At 66.7% G+C, this 23,423-nt stretch overlaps 2 protein-coding genes across 2 annotated transcripts in view; one reads left to right on the forward strand and one right to left on the reverse strand.

Annotated features, from left to right (window-relative positions):
• The window catches only part of Pank4 (pantothenate kinase 4 (inactive)), a 28,170-nt gene extending 14,122 nt beyond the window's left edge, over positions 1-14,048 (forward strand). The window contains exons 11-21 of the mRNA XM_042701917.1: positions 498-610; positions 723-810; positions 1,091-1,242; positions 1,857-1,912; positions 2,096-2,145; positions 2,639-2,743; positions 3,196-3,296; positions 3,393-3,461; positions 3,868-4,082; positions 5,647-5,650; positions 14,038-14,048. Of these exons, the coding sequence (XP_042557851.1) occupies positions 498-610; positions 723-810; positions 1,091-1,242; positions 1,857-1,912; positions 2,096-2,145; positions 2,639-2,743; positions 3,196-3,296; positions 3,393-3,461; positions 3,868-4,081 (948 nt within the window). The 3' untranslated portion in view covers position 4,082; positions 5,647-5,650; positions 14,038-14,048. The remainder of the gene's footprint in view (positions 1-497; positions 611-722; positions 811-1,090; positions 1,243-1,856; positions 1,913-2,095; positions 2,146-2,638; positions 2,744-3,195; positions 3,297-3,392; positions 3,462-3,867; positions 4,083-5,646; positions 5,651-14,037) is intronic.
• The window catches only part of Plch2 (phospholipase C eta 2), a 32,113-nt gene continuing 15,198 nt past the window's right edge, over positions 6,509-23,423 (reverse strand). The window contains exons 11-22 of the mRNA XM_042701997.1: positions 23,248-23,406; positions 18,373-18,471; positions 17,502-17,584; positions 16,586-16,683; positions 16,308-16,490; positions 15,839-15,946; positions 15,297-15,421; positions 15,137-15,221; positions 14,815-14,961; positions 14,437-14,516; positions 12,102-12,393; positions 6,509-7,755 (exon numbers count right to left, since the gene is read on the reverse strand). Of these exons, the coding sequence (XP_042557931.1) occupies positions 6,509-7,755; positions 12,102-12,393; positions 14,437-14,516; positions 14,815-14,961; positions 15,137-15,221; positions 15,297-15,421; positions 15,839-15,946; positions 16,308-16,490; positions 16,586-16,683; positions 17,502-17,584; positions 18,373-18,471; positions 23,248-23,406 (2,706 nt within the window). The remainder of the gene's footprint in view (positions 7,756-12,101; positions 12,394-14,436; positions 14,517-14,814; positions 14,962-15,136; positions 15,222-15,296; positions 15,422-15,838; positions 15,947-16,307; positions 16,491-16,585; positions 16,684-17,501; positions 17,585-18,372; positions 18,472-23,247; positions 23,407-23,423) is intronic.

Genomic DNA, 23,423 nt, shown 5'->3' on the forward strand with positions numbered 1-23,423 from the left:
TGCTGGGGGCAGAGTCTGCTCTGTCCAAACCCCCAGGTCATGTCCTTGTTGGGGTGAGGCCCAGGAGATGGGGCGGAGCGTTTCTCCACCTCTCCTTAGTCAACATTGGTGGTAACGCTGGACCTAGCTCTTCGGCTGTGGCTGGAGGCGTGGGCCCCGCTGTGCTCTGGTGCTGTGGTAGGAGCTCCCGCTTCTGCTGGTCTCTGCCCTGGCCCTTGAGCAGCTCACGTGTGAGCCTCGGACCTCACAGTTGGCAGGAAGGCGCAGGGGTAGAGCCTGCTTCCATCTCGCACAGTAGACACTGGAGAATGGTGCAGGACAGGCCCTCATCCACAGTGAAACACTAGGCAGATGGCCTTGTCACCAGTGCCACCAGTGCTTCCACAGAGCCTGCTGTCCTGCTGGGGGGGGCGGGGGAGGCAGCCCGGCCGTGGGGGCCTGTAGGGAACATGCCCAGGGTGGGCCTGGGAGCCCCTGACCACCCGGCTGTGTGGTAGGTGGTGAAGCGAGCTGTGGCCAGCCAGCCCGAGTCTGTGGATGCGGTGGAGAGGGCGGAGAAGTTCCGGCAGAAGTACTGGAGCAAGCTGCAGACACTGCGGCAGCAGCCCTTGTGAGTGCCGTGTGCCCGGCCAGCACCCCAGTACACCTCTGTGGGGCTCCCCCTGGCCTCGCAGTGGGGGGGTGCCCCGCTCAGCCCCGCTCTGTCCCGGTTCCACCCCCAGTGCTTACGGGACACTGACTGTGCGCAGCCTGCTGGACACCAGGGAACACTGTCTGAACGAGTTCAGCTTCCCGGACCCCTACTCCAAGGTGAGCCCGCGTGCCCCAGCCCCAGCTCGCACCCTGTGAGGAGATGGCCGCTCTGACGCCTGCATCCAGGCCAGAGCCTCACTGCTCCCTGCCTGCCCCTGCCCCGCTGCCTGGGGGACCCCTGCTCCTGCCACTTCCTGCACCTGGCCCCCTCCCCGCCCCGCCCAGGTGTGCCTTGTGTCAGATGGCACTTTAGGCTTGTGTGTCTCCTCAGCGCGCGCCCTTGGGCCCTCAGCTTAGGTCTTGACCTGGCTGTCATGGAGGGCTGGCTTCTCTGCAGGTGAAGCAGCAAGAAAACGGCCTGGCACTGAAGTGCTTTCAGAGCGTGACGCGCTCACTGGACGCGCTGGGCTGGGAGGAGCGACAGCTGGCCCTGGTGAAGGGACTCCTGGCTGGGAACGTCTTCGACTGGGGCGCCAAGGCCGTGTCTGAGTAGGTGTCCAGGGCCTCCCTGGCCCGGCCCCTTCCTTTGATCCGGAGCATGAGTGTCCGTCCCCCAACAGGCTGTCTGGCCCGGCCCGGCTGCAGCGGCCGGGACGGCAGACTGGACTGCAGGGCGCCCGTGCTGCTCCGGCCCTGCCTGAGGCCAGGCGCACCTCCCTGACAGGGAGGGACGCAGCAGAGCGTGGCTACGGCCTTGACCTTGGCGGGGACGTTTGCAGCGGTCACACACCCATGTGTGTGACAGCTCACGCCCATTGCGAGAAAGGTGCTGTGCGGAGCGGCTCAGTGCCTGTGTGTCGGCTGCCTCGGCGCCTCCCCGGGCTCCTCATGGCGGGCAGCTTCAGAGGAAGCCGTGTTTGTGCTGGAGAAGTGGCATTTCCGGCCCACACCCCACGGGGTGGTCACAGGGAGGCAGCCCTCCCCTGGCCCCAGCCTCTGCTGGGGTCACAGGCCTGTCCCGGGGGGTGTTTCAGACGCACACGGAGGACCGTTTCCTGCCCCTGCTCATCACATCTCTGAGAGGCTCCTCCCCACCAAGCTCGGCCGCGTGGCACGGCAGGCGCTGGCCGGTGGGAATGGTAACTTGGTTCTTTTCTCCATAGTGTCCTGGAGTCTGACCCCAGGTTTGGGTTTGAAGAAGCCAAGAGGAAGTTACAAGGTACACACGTGCTGATTTTCAGCATGTGGCTGGGTGGCCCGTGGGCAGTGGCCGGGGTGGGGACACGCCCCCTCAGCACCGGGCTCCCTGTGACCCTGGGTGTCAGAGGTCCCGCCCCGGAGAGAGGAGCCGCCAGAACAGGGGCCCCCTCGCACTCATTTATTTGGGTTACTGTTTCCACAGAACGGCCCTGGCTGGTGGACTCCTACAGCGAGTGGCTGCAGAGACTAAAGGTGTGTGGGGCTGCCTCCCCCTCTGCCCTGGGGAGATGGGCCCAGGGCCAGGGCCAGGGCCAGGCTGGGGGTCATCAGTCCACGGGAGACGGGTGGAACTGCCCCAGATGTCCCCGGATGTGGGCAGAGCACACAGCCTTGTCTCATAGAGCTGATGGCAGAACTTGCCCCTGAGCTGGGAGGCACAGTAGAGTGCTTGGCCAGCACGTGTGTGAGGCCCAACATTGCAGAGAAAATATAACGTCCCTGTTCCCTGCTTGGCCCGCAGTGACCACTAGCCAGGTCAGCTGGCCTCTGCACCAAAGCCCTCTGGGACTTTTTTTAGCAGCCCAGAGGGACAAGCAGCATAGGGCCCCGCGGCTGCCTGTGTCAGTGCCTGCGTGTCCTGGGAACCCGAGGGCCCCGGCCCGGCCCTGCAGGGGCGTGGAGTGGTGGTGTGTGAAATGCTTGGATGCACCTGTTCCCAACTGAACGTCCTGGTTTTGTTTTACAGGGGCCCCCTCATAAATGTGCCTTAATTTTCGCAGATAACAGTGGAATAGACATCATTTTGGGAGTCTTCCCCTTTGTCAGGGAGCTACTCTTTAGAGGCACGGAGGTGAGTGTGCAGGCTGTGTGGGTGGGACCCTTCCCCTGGGCACCTCCACTCGGTGGGGTGAGCCCCGCTGAGGGCCCCTGCGGCTGTCACTGCAGGTAGGTGTGGGCTCGGCTGGGTAAGGATCTGGACCTGTGGTGGCACAGCTCCAGTCCAGGGCCTGAGCTCCGTAGACTAGGGCTGACCCAGCCTTCTGGAAAGCCGTTCACTGGGGCCTGGGGACAGGCGTCACCAGTCCCGTGGGGTGGGCAGAGTTGGGAGGAGTTCGAGGGCACGCCGAGCTCACTGCCCCGGGCTCTGCTCCCTCCCAGAGGCCACAGAGCAGAGCCACCAGGCCGCTGAGAGCCCTGCCCCGCAGCCGCTGGCTATTGGGGACCTGCTCAGGGCTGGCCGGGCGCACTGGGGCTGGTCCACACCGGGCCAGAGCCACAGAGCTAAAGGCCGCGTCCCCGCAGGTCATCTTGGCATGCAACTCTGGCCCCGCCCTGAATGACGTCACCTATGGCGAGTCCCTCATTGTGGCCGAGCGCATCGCGGCCATGGACCCCATTGTCCAGTAGGTGCTGGCCATGTGCAGCCTGTTGGGGGCGGGCCCACCCGCGGGCGTGGGAGTCGCCGAGGGGTCCCGGTACTGACCCCCTGTGCTCTGCAGCTCTGCACTCCGGGAAGAGAAGCTGCTGCTGGTGCAGACGGGCTCCAGCTCCCCGTGCCTCGACCTCAGGTAACCGGCACTGCCACGGGGCCGGGGAGGCCGAGGGGAGGCGGTGTGTGACCCCAGAAAGCCACCTGGCCTAGAGGCCTAGAGGCTGGCACCTGTGGGGCTCCGCTCAGTGCCTCTCACAGCCAGCTCTGAGGTGGAGGAGTTGGCTGGCAACTGGATGAGGATGTAAGATTCTCTGGGAAGGAGCTGGGGTGACCACAGGAGCTCCCAGGCAGCCCACCCAGGCCTTGGGGGTCAAGGCAGCTGCCAGGAAGCTGAACCTGACAGACAGGCCCCATAGCAGCGAGCGGAGCTTGGAGGCCCACCCCCCCCCATGTCCCTGCTGGCCACCGCCTCCTAGAAAAGCGCCACCCGCACAAGTTTCCCACATGCCGCCTCTCACTAATGCTGCTGCTTCCCCTCAAAGCCGCCTGGACCAGGGTCTGGCCGTGCTGGTGCGGGAGCGCGGGGCCGACCTGGTGGTCATCGAGGGCATGGGCCGAGCTGTTCACACCAACTACCACGCGGCGCTGCGCTGCGAGAGCCTGAAGCTGGCCGTGGTGAAGAACGCCTGGCTGGCCGAGCGCCTGGGCGGCCGGCTCTTCAGCGTCATCTTCAAGTACGAGGTGCCTGCGCAGTGAGGTGCCCGCCCGCAGAGCGCCCCGCCGCTCGCCGGGAGCGCTCCACCATGCGCGGCGAGCCCCGCGCCCACACTCTGTGACTGAGAGCCGCAGCCCGCGCGCCCGGCCAGCCCTGCGTGCGTCGGGCCAGCGTCTGTCCCGAGTGACTCGAGACGGAATGTATTTAACTGTTAAATAATCTTTTATATATATATATACATATATATATATAAACATATACATAGGTGCCTGTGTGTCTGGTGAGACCTCGTCAGAGGCACAGGTCACGTGAGGCTCCGCTGACCGGCCCTGGCACGGCACCCACTGCCGCACTCTGGGATCTGGATCTGGAGAGCCTGCCCAGCCACAGCACCAGGGCCCTCGGGGGGCCCAGCGGAGCACACAGCCAGTGTGGGTTCCTCTGCTGTGGTCTGGAGCCCAGGGCTCAGCCCTGGAGGTGAACCAGAGGCTGGGGTCCTCACGGCCATGAGGCTCCATCCTCCGCTGACCCATCGCCCGTGTGTGTGTGGGGGGGGGGGCACAGAGAGTTGGGCTGCCAGGTGGCTCAGGGTTCTGAACCTGGTCTGCCAGACAGGCCTTGAAGAGGCTTGCTTACCCCAGGCCCCTCAGATCAAGAGAAATGCAGGGGCCAGCAAGGCCACCAGACCAGTGATGCCCAGCCTGCCCTGCACGGCAGTGGCTCCTTCCCCCACCCCCCACCATCCCCTGCCGGCCTGTCTGCCCTGCACGGCAGTGGCTGCTCCCCCGCCCACATCACGATGCCTGTTGCTGGCCCCGGGCCCTGGGTCCTGGGTCCGTCCCGAGCAGCTCACCCTTCCATGGGCCACTCAGGCATGCCAGACAGCCATTGCCCAGCTCCTCCCCTTCTTCCAGCCCAGGGGCTTGAGTCTGCTCCCAGGCTACAGTAGGGAAACCTTCTGGCCCCCTCTGCAGCCTTCATGACCAGCTGCTCCCAGCCACCTGTGGGCCGGCCCTGTCCTCACCTGCCCCTCCCAGGTTTAGAGCAGCCCCCTGGCCTCCCAGCCGGTGCAAGTCCACCAGGAGTCCCGGCACTTAGGTCTCCCACTGCCCAGGCTGTGCCCGCAGGAGGAGGTGGGGCGGTGGGCCCCTAGGACTCTGCACACAGGCCCCCCACAGAGCCCGCCCTGCACCACCTCAGATGCCTTTCTGTGCAGAGGACCCGGCATGGGCCAAGGCCCTGTGGCCGTCAGGCTTGCCACCTTCCTGTCTCTGACCCACCCTTTTCCCATCTGGAACGCGTGGGCTGATTTCCGCCTTGTTCCCTGAACAGACCAAGGTCCTGGGCTGGCACGTGTCCCCGCCCTGCATCCTGGCTCTGCCCCTCACAGGTCTTCGTAGTCAAGCTGGCTGTCAGAGCTCAGACCCAAGGGCTGGGTGTTCCTCCCCAGCTCTGGGCCACCAGCCCAGGCAGAGGTCGCAGAGAGACCACAGCCAGCAAGGTGCTAGCAGGAACCCCGGCCCGGACATGCTCAGTGGAGAAGGGTTGGCCCGGGTCCCATGGCTGCCTGTGGGACTGGGAACCCAAAAGGCCACGCTGTCCCCAGCCCTGTGCCCCCCTTCTTGAGGGTCCCTGGCCAGAGGCCATTTTTCCTGATGGGACACATCGGCTTCCTGTGCCAACCGCAGGCTGTCAGGTCACAGCCCGCAGATGTTGAAGCCTTGTATGGAGCATCCCGGTGCTCCTGGGATGTGGGTGAGCCCCTCCGGACCTCGCCAGGGGAGGCGGGCGGCGTGGAGGTCAGGGCCCAGCAGTGCCCCACAGGGTGGCCAGTCCTGCAGCTTCCCGGGGAGTGATGGATGTGGAAGCACATGCCCGAGGCTGTGACAGGCAGAGGACCCTGCCCGGGCCAGGCCTGGTCGCTTGGAGCACGGGCTGGCCAGGCCGCCCAGGGAGCCTGGACGGGGTGGCTGAGGAGTGGAGGGGCCCGGTGAGCACTGCAGAGGGAGCAGACGCCAGCGTGTTTATTGGAGTTTACAAAGTCTTTAAAATGTCCAGTCAGAACAAGCCAGTACAAAGTTGGGGTGGGGACAGGAACAACATCCTGTCACTCAGGGTGTGTCACGGGCATTCTGGGGACAGGCACACATCGGGCTGGAGAGGGCTGGAGACCCAGGGGCGCTGGCTTACTGCACGCCCCCAGGGCCAGACGCCAGTAGAGCAGTGGGAAGGGCTCGGCGTCTCAAAGTTTAAACCTCGCTATCCATCTTAAAATGTGGAGCTGGCGCCCAGGCCGCCCCCAGGACCAGCAGAGGACTACAGCACCTCCCTCCCCAGGGGCAGGCACCGGAGGAAGGCCGGGGCGGGGACAGACTGAGGGCAACCCAGGGAGAACAAGTGGGGACCCAGCAGCTCTGAGCACCCAGGCACTCCATCCCCCGGACCCGCCCGCACCCTCCCTGCCCCCCTCAGGCTTCCAGGGAGGCCCGGCCCACACGGGGGGTCAGTGCCTTGGCAGCAGCACCACACAGCGGCTCTGGGGCCCCCTTGGAGGGGACTGGCGGGTCCACACAGCCCTCATGGCCCACGGAGCAGGCACCCTCGGGGGTGCCCCGCTCCTCTTCTGGGGGGCCCAGGCCTCGCAGCCTCTGCTGCCGCTCCTGGGCGCGGCGGGCCCGGCTGGCGATGGCACGCACTCGGCTCTGGCTGCGCGAGGAGGGCCGCCTCAGGAAGGCCGGGGCCCCGAGCCCCCCCTCCCCGCCGGGACTCAGGCTGGTGGGTGAGGTGATGTCCTCGGCCTCCTGGAAGCCTGTGAGCCAGCGCAGTTGCTCGGTCAGGGTGTCTGTCCGCACCCCAGGCCCCGTGGGACGCGGGACCACCCCCAGAGTGCCCAGGCCACGGCTCAGGCTGCGCGAGCCACTCTCCAAGCCAGGGCCGAAGTCGTCGGCCGTCAGGTCCCCCAGGCTCTGGGACTTGGCCGCCGTGGGGCCATCCCGCGGGCCCCCCAGGGGCAGGCCCTGTCGCTGGCCCCGCAGCTGGTCCGCGCCGGAAGGCAGCCGCTGGCTCGCGGCCTGCAGGTTGGGGTTGGATTTGCTTTTGGTCACCGGAGGCGGGTCCCGGCGGGTAGCGGAGGCCGAACCGGACCGAGAGGGCAAGCGTCCAAATGGGACCCCCAGCAGGCTCTCGCGGCTGCGCCCCAGGCCCAGGCTCGGAAGGGACAGGTCAATGACGGTGTCGCTGGACGACATGCTCGAGGACGAGGACACGCTGTCACGGTGGCTGCCGGGCTCCAGCCGCTGCCACAACCGGTCGCCGCCTGTGGCGTCTGAGTAGACCGAGGGCGCAGGGGTGGGCCCGCCCAGGAGCCGCCAGGCGCCCAGGGGTTCTGGGAGCACCTGGCCCTCACTCTTGGCCCTTCGGACCCTGGGCAGATGGCCCAGGACCTGTGGGAGGGCCTTGCCGTCCGTCCCCCGGGGGCCTCCACCACTGTGCAGCGTGCACAGGGCCTCTTTGTTGTCCCCTGTCCGGACCTGGAGGGGCGCGGAAGCTCCCACTCTGCCCCCAGGGCCCGTAGGGCCCCGTGGCCCTTCCCGGGAGGGGCCGGCGGGGGAGGCCGCCCGTGGTGGGAGCCCAGGGCCCAGCGCTGGCTCCTCGGCGATGGTTTCCAGGCTGCGCGGTGGGGAGACTGGCCGCTGCATGGGGAAGAGGCGGGCATCTGGGTGGAGGGGAGAGGGACAGAGGGAGATGCGGATGGAAACAGGGTGCAGAAAGGTAGGGAGCACAAAGGGAGGGCAGAGAGAGAAAGGGGAGACCGAGACCAAAGGGAGACGGAAAGACACAGAAAAAGGGAGATGGCGGAAGACAGGCAGAGATGGGGCAGAGTGAGGGAGGGACAGGAAAAGGGGAGATTGGGGGGAGAGAGAGAATCGAGTCAAGGACTGGAGGCCCCCGACCCTGTGCCAAGGTCAGGCCCACCCCAGGTCCCCCCCACCCCCCACTGGCCAGCCTGGCCATCTGTGCACACCCAGCACCCCCCATGCCGCTGGGGCCAGGGGCAAACGCCAGATTCATGGGCCCCATGCCACGCAGGGTCCACAGGGCCGCCGGCAGCCGCTCAGGGTGCTCTGGAGACGGATGTTGGGGCGAGGGCTGCACACAGTGTGTGGGGTGGGGGTGGTGGGCGTACAGGGCGGGCGGTGGGGTGACGGGCACAGGGCATGGGGGTGGGGTGACGGGGTGCACAGGGTGCATGGGGGCGGGGGTGACGGGGTGCACAGGGTGCATGGGGGCGGGGTGATGGGGTGACGGGGTGCACAGGGCGCATGGGGGCGGGGGTGACGGGGTGCACAGGGCGCATGGGGGCGGGGTGACGGGGTGCACAGGGCGCATGGGGGCGGGGTGACGGGGTGCACAGGGCGCATGGGGGCGGGGTGACGGGGTGCACAGGGCGCATGGGGGCGGGGAGACGGGGTGCACAGGGCGCATGGGGGCGGGGTGACGGGGGTGCACAGGACGCATGGGGGCGGGGTGACGGGGTGCACAGGGTGCATGGGGGCGGGGTGACGGGGTGACGGGGTGCACAGGGCGCATGGGGGCGGGGTGACGGGGTGACGGGTGCATGGGGGCGGGGTGACGGGGTGCACAGGGTGCATGGGGGTGGGGTGACGGGGGTGCACAGGGCGCTTGGGGGCGGGGTGACGGGGGTGCACAGGGTGCATGGGGGCGGGGTGACGGGGGTGCACAGGGCGCTTGGGGGCGGGGTGACGGGTGCACAGGGCGTGTGGGGGCGGGGTGACGGGGGTGCACAGGGCGCATGGGGGCGGGGTGACGGGGTGCACAGGGCGCATGGGGGCGGGGGTGACGGGGTGCACAGGGCGCATGGGGGCGGGGTGACGGGGTGCACAGGGCGCATGGGGGCGGGGAGACGGGGTGCACAGGGCGCATGGGGGCGGGGGTGACGGGGGTGCACAGGACGCATGGGGGCGGGGTGACGGGGTGCACAGGGTGCATGGGGGCGGGGTGACGGGGGTGACGGGGTGCACAGGGCGCATGGGGGCGGGGGTGACGGGGTGACGGGTGCATGGGGGCGGGGTGACGGGGTGCACAGGGTGCATGGGGGTGGGGTGACGGGGGTGCACAGGGCGCTTGGGGGCGGGGTGACGGGGGTGCACAGGGTGCATGGGGGCGGGGTGACGGGGGTGCACAGGGCGCTTGGGGGCGGGGTGACGGGTGCACAGGGCGTGTGGGGGCGGGGTGACGGGGGTGACGGGTGCACAGGGCGCATGGGGGCGGGGTGATGGGGTGACGGGGGTGCACAGGGCGCATGGGGGCGGGGTGACGGGGGTGCACAGGGCGCGTGGGGGCGGGGTGATGGGGTGACGGGGTGCACAGGGCGTGTGGGGGCGGGGTGATGGGGTGACGGGGTGCACAGGGCGTGTGGGGGTAGGGTGACGGGGGTGACGGGTGCACAGGGCGCACGGGGGCGGGGTGACGGGGGTGACGGGTGCACAGGGCGCATGGGGGCGGGGTGATGGGGTGCACAGGGCGCATGGGGGCGGGGTGACGGGGGTGCACAGGGCGCGTGGGGGCGGGGTGATGGGGTGACGGGTGCACAGGGCGCATGGGGGTGGGGTGACGGGGTGACGGGTGCACAGGGCTCATGGGGGCGGGGTGACGGGTGCACAGGGTGCATGGGGGCGGGGTGACGGGGGTGACGGGTGCACAGGGCGCGTGGGGGCGGGGTGATGGGGTGACGGGTGCACAGGGTGCATGGGGGCGGGGTGACGGGGGTGACGGGTGCACAGGGCGCGTGGGGGCGGGGTGACGGGGGTGACGGGTGCACAGGGCGTGTGGGGGCGGGGTGACGGGGTGCACAGGGCGCATGGGGGCGGGGGTGACGGGTGCACAGGGCGCATGGGGATGGGGTGACGGGGGTGCACAGGGCGCATGGTGGCGGGGTGACGGGGGTGCACAGGGCGCGTGGGGGTGGGGTGACGGTGACGGGGGTGCACAGGGCGCATGGGGGCGGGGTGACGGGGGTGACGGGTGCATGGGGGCGGGGTGACGGGGTGCACAGGGCGCATGGGGGCGGGGTGATGGGGTGCACAGGGCGCATGGGGGCGGGGTGACGGGGTGCACAGGGCGCATGGGGGCGGGGTGATGGGGTGACGGGTGCACAGGGCGTGTGGGGGCGGGGTGATGGGGTGACGGGTGCACAGGGCGTGTGGGGGCGGGGTGATGGGGTGACGGGTGCACAGGGCGTGTGGGGGCGGGGTGATGGGGTGACGGGTGCACAGGGCGTGTGGGGGCGGGGTGATGGGGTGACGGGTGCATGGGGGCGGGGTGATGGGGTGACGGGTGCACAGGGCGTGTGGGGGCGGGGTGATGGGGTGACGGGTGCACAGGGCGTGTGGGGGCGGGGTGATGGGGTGACGGGGGTGCACAGGTCGCATGGGGGCGGGGTGACGGGTGCACAGGGCGTGTGGGGGCGGGGTGATGGGGGTGCACAGGGCGCGTGGGGGTGGGGTGACGGTGACGGGGGTGCACAGGGTGCATGGGGGCGGGGTGATGGGGTGACGGGTGCACAGGGCGTGTGGGGGCAGGGTGATGGGGTGACGGGTGCACAGGGCGTGTGGGGGCGGGGTGATGGGGTGACGGGTGCACAGGGCGTGTGGGGGCAGGGTGATGGGGTGACGGGTGCACAGGGCGTGTGGGGGCGGGGTGATGGGGTGACGGGTGCACAGGGCGTGTGGGGGCGGGGTGATGGGGTGACGGGGGTGCACAGGTCGCATGGGGGCGGGGTGACGGGTGCACAGGGCGTGTGGGGACGGGGTGACGGGTGCATAGGGCTTGTGGGGGCGGGGCCCATTACCTGGCACTTGCAGCTCTCAGTCCCTAACTATGGAGGCCGCACAGGGTGCAGGGACAGAAAGGAGAACATGGTCAGCAAGGGCTGGGCTGGTGGGTGGACAGACGGACAGCAAGGCCAGGAAGGGGCAGGGAGGAGGCGGTGGAGGCAGGCTGGGTGCAGCTCCCTCCCACCCGGACTCCAGTGACCAGGTGCAGGCCAGCCGCTGGGGCTGCTCCCGCTGATCTCCCACCTGAACTGGCAGGGCTGTGGGCAGCCAGGGCACCCAAGCATGCGGGGCCTGGCCCTGGGGCTTTGCCGTGCCGCCCTGGAGGTGCTGGGTGCCACCCGGGGCCTCCAGGGCGTCTGGGGTGGCCTGCAGCTGCACCCTGACTTGCGCGGGGCTCCAGGGAGGGTTCTAGGCAGGCCTGGAGCCTGGCCCTGGAGGTGGGCATGGTGGGAGCTGAAAGCCACCAGACCCAGGAAGGTAGGCCCAGGCCAGGGAAGGCTTGCTGGAGCCTGCCCAGAGAGGCCTGGGCCCTGGGCCCTCTGTCCGCCTGGGGGCCAGATGCACACTCCCCTGGCCCCATCCCACAAGGCACCAGGGCTTCTTGGGCAGAGCGGAGGGGCCAGAGGCCAAGCGGAGGGAGTGCGGTGGAGCAGAGGCACACAGCACAGCGGGCGGCAGAGGTCCAGGCATGCCGGGTGCGGGAGGAGGTGGCAGGCCTTACCCGTGGAGAACATGGGGGAGTGGCTTCTGATCTCCTCCAGCTTTTGAACGAACAAGGCGTTCATCTCTCCCTGCAAGGCCCCCTGCTGCCTGTGGGGGCCCTCAGGCGGGCAGAGGGCCCCCTTGGGGCTGCCTGGGCTGTCCGGGCTGCTGGAGCCTGAAGACACAGAGCCGCCGCCACCCGGCCCCTGCCGTGGGGCCCTGGGGCCCTTGAGGGCCTCTCTGCTCCTCCCTGGGGGGGCTCCGGGGCCCAGGGACTCCCCCCGGGCCTGGGGCTGTTGGCTGATGGCCGCGTGCCCGCCCACAGGCCCGGGGCTCGGTGGCCGCTCCCTGCGCAGACCCTCGGCGTCCACACCGGCACAGGAGCCCACCACACACTTCATGCACGTGGCAGCCATCCCCGCAGGTCCCGGGCCCTCCGGGGCACGAGGGGGGCGTGCCGGAGCCAGGCTCCGCCCTGCTGCCGCTGCTGCTGGTGCCTTACCTCGGGGGCTGCTGCCGCCCGACCCCCTGGGAGCCGGGGCCTCGGGGGCAGGGCTGGGGGCGGCCACGTCGTCTGCCGCCCCCTCCGAGCCCACGTCCTGAGTGCCCAGGGCCAGCTCTGGAAAGCCCTTGCGGCTGGGCTTCTGGCTCTTGGCTGGGGCGCTGGCCGTGCGCCGCAGGAGCCGCTGGCTAACGGAGGGCCGGGGTGGGGGCTGCCCAGCAGCATGACTGTCCAGCGAGCCTGGCTTTGGGCCGCGGAGGAAGAGACCTTTTAGCCCCAGAGCCTGCTTGACCTGCAAGAGAAAGAGCCTGCATAGCCAGCCAGCGCGCGCCCGGCCACTGTGGACAGCTGGAGCGGCGGTCCCCGGCTGCCTTCCTCGCTGCCCGGCCACAGGACGCGGGGCCGCAGCAGCTCCATCGGGCCGGCAGGACCCCACCCCTCAGACTGAGACCCTGCCCCTTCTCCAACTCCAAGTCGAGATCAGAACAAGGATGGGGAAGACAGCTTGCCCGGGTTCTCTCAGGGCCAGGCCGCCACCCTAGACCAGTCACTGCGCTCTCCCCTGTTCCTCAGAGCCGCAGCCCCGTCTTCGCCGAGGGCGGCATCCCTCCTCAACGCCTCCCACCACGGGTGCCCGCAGCCAGGAAGCAGGCTCAAGGGCTGCAGGGAGGCCTGGTTTCCATGGCCCTGCCCGGTCCCCAGGTGCTGATCCTGGCTCCTGAAAGAATTGCCCCTCCCGGGAAGCCCTCCTGAATTCTCCCGGGCAGTCATCAGTCTCGCCTGCTCCCTGCTCCCCGTCCCCCCAAACCCTCCTGGTCCACGGCTGGCTCCCCGCAGGTCCACAGTTGGGCTGGGGCATCTGGCCCGCCAACACCTTTCCTGGATGGCTGGGCTGGAGACCCCTGCCCAGGGTACCGCTGGAGGGGGCCATGACCAGAACAACCCTCATCACATGCCACATACCCGTGCCCCAGAGACCCCACGCACCAACCACGCCCCCGAGATGGGCTGTGCCGGTGCCACCAGCCCCGAACCCAGCGCCCAGCAGGCGTGAGCCCTCTGGGGGAGGTGATCATGTGGCTAGCACTTGAATCAGCTTCCCGATTCAAGATCCAAATCCAGTGCAATTTGGTCACGGTGGCTGGAAAGCCATTTAGAGGGAGATCCAGGATTCAGGTTTGGAGTGGCGGCGGGGACGCCCCGTTGGGAACCCCGGTGTCGACTGAAGAGAAACAACAGCAGGAGGAGCAGACTGGGGAGCAGGAGGCGGAGGGGCAGGCGGCCCACGGCGCCCCCAGAGAGCAGCACTCGGAGAAGAGGGCAGAGGACGGGCAGGCCTGGTGTGGAGGGAGGTTGGCCGGAAGCAGGAAGGGCCCTGGCCCTGGCGAAATCCTGGATCTGCCTCATAAATGCCACTCTCTGGCTGAGGATGGCCCAGGAGACCCCGGCGCCCTGTCATGACCCATGTCCCATGAGCTGACAATCTCCAAGATGCTACCAGGAATCACAGATGCTAATGGGGGCGCAGCCTGGCATGCAGGTGAGGCACCACCGGGCTCCACCGTCCCGAGGCACCCGGTACCTTCGAGATGCCTAACAAGGCTGTGCTTCTAAAGGTAGACTTGGGACATAGAGAAGCCCACTGCAAGACCAAAGAGACAGAGTGAAGGCAGGTGAGGCGGTGCTGGCCAGGGAGGGACCCACCGGCCCCGGGTGACAGGCAGACACGTGACACACAGAAGGACGGTAGCAGAGGACCGGAGACACCTACAGAGCCTCCGGGCCCCCGGGCGCAGCAAAAGAGAGAAAGTCAGTGGCAGGCCAGGCAGAACCGAGTGCCAGCCGGCCTGGGCCCAGAGGGGTGCCAGACACGTAGAAAGGGGGCGGGGAGAGCCATGGATCGAGACCCCACCTCACCCTGGCCCGGGGGTAGCAGGGGCTGGGATCATGGGCAAACCCAGGCAGATGCCTTGCTGGCCACTCTGAAAGTCGAAGCTGAGGGAAGGCTCTAGAAAGAAAAGGAGAGCCACAGGAAGGGACCCTGTTCTCCATGGTCCCCAAGAAGCCGGGTGGGCCTGGGTGAGGCCACCGAGAGAGGTCTCGCTAGCAACTCCAAGAGCAGGAGGGAGCCCCCGGGCGGGCAGGGACGACCCCCCGGCCACGTCCACCTCCGGACGGGAGGCCAAGCACTGCCAGCACCTGTGTCACACGTGGAGGAGGCCCGCGGAAGGACTGCCAGGCCCCGGCGGCCCAGCAGGCTCAGGAGCAGCCGTGGGGCGCTGCTGGGGCCGGTGCCGCCCTTCCCCCAGCCACAGCTCCCGCAGGTGCCGCTCACCTTACCGCTGATGTCACTGACAGACACGTGCACGAAGATGGACGCCTCTTCCATCCCTTCCAGGTACACGTGCCGGTAGCCTGGCAGAGCAGGGCGTCGCGTGTGAGGGGTGCGGACCTCTCTCCAGAGGTCCTCAGGCCCTGAGCAGACCGGGGAGCGGGTCCTGGAGGCTCACCTTCTCCGCCAGGCCTCCACCGGCCTTGCTCTGGGGTGACCCCACACGCAGCGCCCGCCCTTGCCCACCCCTGGTCTGCCAGGCCAGCTCCGAGGATGCCTGCAGTCCCAGGCCCACCCGCGGCAGATGTCACCTGCAGGGAGGAGCCCTCAGACTCCCCAGCCCCCCTGGAGAGTCCCCCAGCACCCAGGGCCCCTGCCCACCTGGCATCATGCTGCTAAAAGCCAGCGTCCTCTGGCCGATGAAATCCCGCCCAATGGGGTCGTGGTCCCAGACCAGGAAGCGGATGAGTGCGATCTCGGGCATGTGCACAGTGAACACCAGGGTCTCCTCCCACATGGGGTTGAATCCTACAGGCATTGGGAGGAGGGCCTCCACCCATCAGAGGGGACCCACACTGGACGGGCCGTGGACACAGGGCAGGCGGCCCAGCTGCCCTCTGGGGTCAGTCTGTCATCACCAACGCAGAGAGACAGCCTTGGGCCCCGGGCCAGCGCGCTCCCCCACCCCACCCCAGACGCTCACCATTGTCGTCCACCACTCGAGTCTGCTCCTTGCTGCAGTCCACCGGGAGCCCGATGACCTCCACCTCCACAAAAGGGTCGATGATCTGGGAACAGGATGAGGAGTGGAGCCGGGCTCAGGGCCCCCACGGCCCGGCCCACCCGTGGGAGCTCCTCTCTACCTCTCCACGGTCACCCAGCATGGAGTCCCGGGGCTTGGGCAGCTGCTGCCCGCTGATGATCCTCAGGGCCAGCTGCTTCTTGAGCTGCCCGGGCAGCGGGTCCTCGGAGTTGGGGTTAAAGACACCTGGGAGGATTGTGGGCGTGAGGCAGAGCCACACACGGGCCGGGCGTGGCTGGGCTGGGCGGGGCTCCGGTCATACTCCTGCAGGCTGGAACATCCCAGCAACGCCACATCGCAGCAAGTCAGTTCAACACAACCAAAACGGAGTGGAATTGGAAGGGAACCCTCAGGCTGAGCTCCCAATAGGCCTTGCGAGGGTGGCTTGGTCCACAGCACCTGGGCCTGCGCCCCACAGACAGCCCTAGATCCCTCCAAGAAGTCCTGCCCTGCATCTGCAGTCCCAGAGCCCGGGGAGGGGAGGACTGCCTAATTCCCCACTCCCCTTTGCTGGGCACCCCCACACCACTCAGCATCCTGGCAGCTGATCCCACCCATCCTGCCCCCCGTCCCCCCCCAGGGCCCCAAGGTGCCAGGCCTTACCCTGGCACATGCACGGGGGCTTGAGCACATAGCCACAGCCGCCATTGGCACTGAACTTGGCGCGGTTCAGCTGCAGCATTCTCCCCTCGGACTGGTAGTTCAGGGCAACTGCAAAGGGAGGTCACTGGGCTGTGGGGGTCAGTGGCCATCCGCCGTGCCAGCCCCCCGCCCCGGACTCTATGTAGCCTCTCAGCAAGGGCTCTGGAGCTCAGCCAAGAGCAGGGGGCCCTGCATTCTGTCAGAAGGATCACAGGCACCCGACATTCTAGCCGCACAGGTGCAGACCTGGACTCTCCCAGCGGGCCTGGGGGTCTCAGCGTCCACCCCGGCACTGGCCTAGTGGAACTGGTGACAGGCCTAGATGTTCTCCAAAGCCATGGTTGGGTAAGGGTGAGAGGGCGAAACAGGATGGGGCCCCACGTGCGCACTCCTAACTACCCCCGCCCCCCGCCGTCAGCCGAGCACCCACCCATCTGGCAGCCGGCATTCCAGAAGGGCTGTGGGTTGTAGTTGCTGGAGTCCACGCGGTAAGAGGAGGGGTAGATGCGGGAGAGCTGGCGCTGGTTGAAGCGCAGGTACTGGGCTGGCCTCTGCTGCAGGATCTGGTGGGCTTTGGTCTCGCTGAAGGATGTCACCTGCCAGCTGGACGCCACTGTGGCGGTGACCGCGTGAGTCCGCGCTGCGCTGGACGCATGCATGCTGGGCCGGGCCACCTCCCACACCACCCGCCCGCCACACGGCCCTCACCCTCCGTCTCCACATCGTGGGAACCCACGGACTTGGTGTACTTCACCAGGTCGGAGAGGGCCCGGGACAGCTTCATGGTCTTCTTCTGCCTGGCCGTCCTGTGGGTGGCAGGGGCCAGGCCCTTCAGAGCGGGCTGGGGCCTGGCCTGGCAGCTTGGCCCGGACCCCGGGACGGGCCCTCTGCTCTCCAGCAGCCAGGCCTCGAGACGGTGTGCAGTGGGGGCAGGCACCGGCTCTGCCCAGGGCAGACAACCAGGCCACATGGGGACCGTGGAAAGGCACTGCTGGGCATGGCCTGGCTGGGAGCTACCAGTAAGTGTAAAGGTCCTGGAACTCATCAGCAGGTGGGGGGGGGGGCTGCCAGCCATGTGGGAGTGCTGAGGGGTGTAGTCAGGTACCACAGGGAGAGGACCTGGGGGTGAGGGTAGCAGGGACTATGTGCAGCCCTGAGAGAGAGATGGGAGGGGAGCGGTGGGGGTGGGAGGATGATTTGGGGGCCTCCAAGTTGGAATTGGAGGTGTGAAATGCTGGTGAGACCCGGAGATGCTCTGGGAAGCTGGCAGAGATGCGAGCAGGGGCTGGGAGGGCCAGGAACAGATGTGGCCCTGGGCAAGGCGTGGGGCGGGCGCTCGGGGAGGGGTGGGAGCTACGTCCTGGGAGGCAGAGCAGGGCCGGGGGGTCCCTTGGGATCAGGCGGCCCAGTCCTGGTGCCCCAGCTGCAGAGTCCTAGCCGCACACAGATCTGTGCCCCAGCCCCAGCCCCAGAGCCTCAGCCCCCTCTGCCTCCTCGGAGGTCTACGGGGTGGTGGGGAGAAGCACCCTGTCCAGCCTCCCAGGAGCCCCTGAGAGATGGGTGAGGGGTCCATGGCTGGCGGACCCTGGGACTGGACAGAAGTCTGCCACAGCAGGGCACTGACCCTCGGCTCTGGCCTCCCGGGGCGTCCAGGTCTTCGTCTCCCTCTTCCACGCTGGCCGCCTTCTTTATCTTGCTGCCCTTTTTCTGTGAGGAGCCCGAGGTCAGGCCAGGCCAGGGCCCAGGGCAGGGGGGCGCAGGAGAAGTTCACCCCACCTCCCACCCCGTGCTGATCTGCGTGTCCTGCTCCACCTGGCCCTGGCACTGGCTCCACAGCTGTAGGCTATGGAGAGACGTGACCAGAGGGTCACCCAGACAGTGGCTCCTGACCAGCCCTGGTCCAGCGACAGCTTGCACCTGGGGTGGTGGAGGACCCCATGTGCGGGACCCCCTCCTGGGGTGGCGGAGGACCCCATGTGCGGGACCCCTCCTGGGGTAGATGGAGGACCCCATGTGCAGGACCCCGTCCTGGGGTGGCGGAGGACCCCATGCGCAGGACCCCTCCTGGGGTAGATGGAGGACCCCATGTGCAGGACCCCATCCTGGGGTGGATGGAGGACCCCATGCACAGGACCCCGTCCTGGGGTGGATGGAGGACCCCATGTGCGGGACCCCGTCCTGGGGTGAACAAAGGACCCCATGCGCGGGACCCCGTCCTGGGGTGGATGGAGGACCCCATGCACGGGACCCGTCCTGGGGTGGATGGAGGACCCCATGTGCAGGACCCCGTCCTGGGGTGGATGGAGGACCCCATGCACGGGACCCGTCCTGGGGTGGGCGGAGGACCCCATGCGCGGGACCCCGTCCTGGGGTGGATGGAGGACCCCATGCGCGGGACCCCGTCCTGGGGTGGATGGAGGACCCCATGTGCGGGACCCCGTCCTGGGGTGGGCGGAGGACCCCATGCGTGGGATCTGATTCAGAGCTCCGTTCACCTTGCGCTTGGAGAAGCTGCTCATGAGAAGGCGGTTGTTCCGCCTGCCGGTGCCGGTGTCTTCCCCAGACTCCACGTCCTCCTCGGCCCTGCTCTGCCCCTAGGAGACATGGGTAGAGTGTAAGCCCAGACTCAAACCAGCCAGCCGGGGTAGGGCAGCTCCCTGGTGGCCCCAGAAGGCCTTCCTGGAAGAGAATGACCTGAGCCAGCCCGAGAGCAAGGTGGGAAGTGGGCTGGGATCAGGACAGTGGGGCTGGAGACTGGACAGGAGGACCAGAGTCAAGACAGAAGGACAGACCAGGGTCAGGACAGCAGGACCAGGGTCAGGTCAGCAGGACTGAGCAGGGTCAGGACAGCAGGACAGGGTCAGGACAGCAGGACCAGGGTCAGGACAGGAGGACAGACCAGGGTCAGGACAGGAGGACCAGGGTCAGGACAGCAGGATGGGGTCAGGACAGCAGGATGGGGTCAGGACAGCAGGACGGGATCAGGACAGCAGGATGGGGTCAGATCAGGTCAGGTCAGCAGGACGGGGTCAGGACAGCAGGACGGGGTCAGGACAGCATTATTGGGTCAGGACAGCAGGACAGGGTCAGGACAGCAGGACCAGGGTCAGGACAGGAGGACAGACCAGGGTCAGGACAGCAGGACAGGGTCAGGACAGCAGGACCAGGGTCAGGACAGCATTATTGGGTCAGGACAGCAGGATGGGGTCAGGACAGCAGGACAGGGTCAGGACAGCAGGACGGGGTCAGGACAGCAGGACCAGGGTCAGGACAGCATTATTGGGTCAGGACAGCAGGATGGGGTCAGGACAGCAGGACAGGATCAGGACAGCAGGACAGGGTCAGGACAGCAGGACGGGGTCAGGACAGCATTATTGGGTCAGGACAGCAGGACGGGGTCAGGACAGCAGGACAGGGTCAGGACAGCAGGACAGGGTCAGGACAGCAGGACCAGGGTCAGGACAGCATTATTGGGTCAGGACAGCAGGATGGGGTCAGGACAGCAGGACGGGGTCAGGACAGCAGGATGGGGTCAGGACTATGTCCAATCACACGCCCACACCAGCTTCTCATAATGTGTGGTCTTAAACTCAAGGACGCCATTCTGACGCTCTTTTCTGTGGGAGAGGACTGCTGTGAATGCGTTTTCGGCTGGGATTCTCCAGCTGAGCCGGCAGAGGCCATGCTTGCCAGGGGGGCCTCTGATCACCTGCCTGCTCCGCGCAGGGCCAGGGGTTCCCTCAGCAGACCAATCACACAGGGCTGCTCCCGAACGCGGCCCAGCAGCAGAGCAAGCCCCCTCCCGGCCCCAGCCCATGGCCCGGCCCCCACCTCAAAATCTTTGCAACCATCATGAACTTGTTCCCACTGAGCCGTGGGGAGACGGTGCCCCGGCTTCTCCAAGGCCACGGCAGCCTCCTCTCCTCCCCCCCCCCCCCCCCCCCGGCCAGGCTAGCCCTGCTCAGGCACCCGGCGCCACCACTGAGCTCAGCGGGCCCTGCCCCACCGCAGCCTCTCCCGGGGATGGGGGCTGTGGACAGACGTGCGTCTGCAGCCAGGTAACAGCTGGGGGCAGACACGCCACATGCACCCCTGCACTGCACAGGTGAGAGTGCGAGCTGTGCTACCCAAACACCCAAACCTGCACACACGCACGCACACACCACACATGCATATACGCTCAGAGACACACACAGACATGCACACACCACACACATGCATATACACTCAGAGACACATGCACTCACACACCACACGCATGCATATATACTCAGAGACACAGATAGACATGCACACACCACACACATGCATATACACTCAGAGACACACACAGACATGCACACACCACACACATGCATATATGCTCAGAGACACACACACACGCACACACCACACACATGCATATACGCTCAGAGACACACACGCACGCACACACCACACGCATGCATATATACTCAGAGACACAGACAGACATGCACACACCACACACATGCATATATGCTCAGAGACACACACTCACGCACACACCACACACATGCATATACGCTCAGAGACACACACAGACATGCACACAGCACACACATGCATATACGCTCAGAGACACACACAGACATGCACACACCACACACATGCATATACGCTCAGAGACACACGCACACACCATACACATGCATATATACTCAGAGACACAGACATGCACACACCACACACATGCATATACGCTCAGAGACACACGCACACACCACACATATGCATATACGCTCAGAGACACACAGACATGCACATACCACACACATGCATATACGCTCAGAGACACACACGCACACACCACACACATGCATATACGCTCAGAGACACACACAGACATGCACACACCACACACATGCATATACGCTCAGAGACACGCACGCACACACCACACACATGCATATACGCTCAGAGACGCACAGACATGCACACACCACACACATGCATATACGCTCAGAGACACACAGACATGCACACACCACATACATGCATATACGCTCAGAGACACACAAGCATGCACACACCACACACATGCATATACGCTCAGAGACACACACAGACATGCACACACCACACACATGCATATACGCTCAGAGACACACACCACACATGCACACACATGCCCACACACAGACACAGACACACACTGCCTCAGGAGCACACTGGACACGGAGCGCAGTGCTGAATGCAGGCCCCACACCAGATAAGTGCACCCCACACCTGTCAAGTGCAGGTGGTGCGGCGTGAAGCTCCCCCCCACCGCTCTGAGCCCCGCCCCTGCCTCCTGCCTCTGGGGGTCATCTCCAGAGCGGCTGACCCTTCCTGATGCCCCGTGGCCATGCAGCCTTGCTGGCCCCGCCCTCCTAGTCAGCAGATCCCACAGGCCGTGAGCCCACGGTGCAGTCACAGAGTCTGAGGTCCGGGGCCATCAGGGGCTGATCGGCCTTTAGCGACGTCTGTGTCCCCGGCCGCAGCACGGGCCGCCAGCCGCAGCACATGGAGTGGCAGAGTTGCACCTGGTATCGCGGGAGCTGCTTGAGGTAGTGTGCTGAGGGGCGCTTCCAGCTTCTCCCCCAAAGCACTGCCGTCGCCAGCCACACGTGGCCACAAGCAGCAGAGAGAACAAGGCTGGAGGGTCTTCCCCCGGTCACGGAGGGTGGCAGGGCCCCCAGCAGAGGGGACAGACACCTATGCTGCTAGGATCTCCTGGCCCACTAGTGATCTGCCTGCTACCCCCAGCATTCCTCACAAGGAACCCCCTGAGGTTCAGGTACGGAGGGGCTGGCAGCCTGCCCCCGCCATAGAAAGGCCCAAGGAACTTCAGGTGGAATTGTCCCACACCGATCCTCTGTCTGCCTGGACCCCCCCCCCAGGGGCTTCCCGTGGACCTCCTGGTCACTCTCCACTCTGCAGATCCCTGCCGCCCCAGGGATCTCGTGCCGGGAGAGACCTGGCGGCGTGGGGCCCCCTGGGTGTCTCAGCAGGAGCACAGGACCAGCAGCTGCCAACATGACGGAGCCAGGGCTCGGCTGCTCTCCTGTGCACCCCGAGCGCCCCCTCCCCAGGAGCCAGGGCTCGGCTGCTCTCCTGTGTACCCCGAGCGCCCCCTCCCCAGGAGCCAGGGCTCGGCTGCTCTCCTGTGCACCCCGAGCGCCCCCTCCCCAGGAGCCAGGGCTCGGCTGCTCTCCTGTGCACCCCGAGCGCCCCCTCCCCAGGAACGGCTTGCCAAGGGACATCTGAGTCTAATGTCACTCCCCACCTGGCTAGATGGAGCTGCAGCTGCTCTGTGCGGGATGGTGCTTGACACCAAAGACACAGGAAGGCTGCGTGCCCGCGACGGGGCCCGTGTTAGCTCTGGCAACATGGGCTGTGGGTGAGCACACGGACAACCACCTCTAAAAGTACCGGGCCCAGCAGGGGCCACACCCCCAGCGCATCGCCCCCCCTCCCCCAGCCATGGCCTGCAAGACATAGGTGGGTGAGGTAAGCAGACCAGACCCCGAGCTCTGGGAGATGCCACAGCCTGTTTGCCCTGCAGACCCCCTGCCCAGTCCAAGGCCAGCTGTCCACCTGTCACAGCCACCCTGGAATAGGCCAGCTGCCCGCCTGTCACAGGCCAGCTGCTACCCAGCTCCTTTGTAGGCCACCTGGCTGATACTGCCGGCCTTCAAGGCTGGCTGCCCCTCCAAAGTGCTCCTGACCACTCAGCCTGGCCCCTCCCCAAACACCTTCAGCAGGCCCCTGATGAGTCCCCGGTGAGCATCGTCCCCACCTGACTGGCCCTGTGCACCTGGGCGAGTCCAAGGAGTGTGGCTGTGTCCCCACCAGCTGGACCGCACGAGGGACCGGCTGGGATTTGAGAACCTGCTGAGCCCTCCCTGCCACTCCGCCACCTTCACTAAAGCGGGCAACGCTCCACTCGCCCTCCACCAGGAGCCGCGGGCCTCCCGAGGACACCACGTGTGTGCCAGGTGTGTGTAGAGTGTGCACAGGCATGCAGGACGCTGTGTGTGGGCCGGCAAGTGTTGGTGTGCACAGAGATACATGTATAGGTGTGTGTACAATCCTGTTGTGCAGAGATGTGTTGTTGCTGTATGTGTGTATACAGGCGTGTGCATGAATGTGCGTGCATGCAAGTGTGCACCGCTGAAGGTGTGGGCACAGGCATATGTGGAGTTGTGCACAAGCAGGCATGCACACGTGATGTGCTGCGTGTGTGCGTGGGGGCGGGTACACCGGTGCGTGTGGTGCCGTTGTGCTCAGGTCTGCAGGGGCAGGGTGCGTGCAGGGTGTGCACACGCCCCGAGTCCCTCGTGCAGCCCACCGTGGCTCAGGGGTCTCACCTTTTTGGCCTCGGCTTTGTGCCCGAGTTTTCCAGGTGGGGGCAGCGTGGAGACGGTGAAGTCGTTGGGATCCTCGCAGTCACGGATCTTTGACTCCTTGATGAGAGAATCCAGCTTCTTCTTGGCAATGCTTTCCACCCGCTTGCGGTTGGTAGAGGCCTGCAGGGGCCCGGAGC

This window comes from Dipodomys spectabilis, unplaced genomic scaffold, assembly GCF_019054845.1.
Source record: "Dipodomys spectabilis isolate Male_0828 unplaced genomic scaffold, ASM1905484v1 ptg000299l, whole genome shotgun sequence".
Lineage (NCBI taxonomy): Eukaryota > Metazoa > Chordata > Mammalia > Rodentia > Heteromyidae > Dipodomys > Dipodomys spectabilis.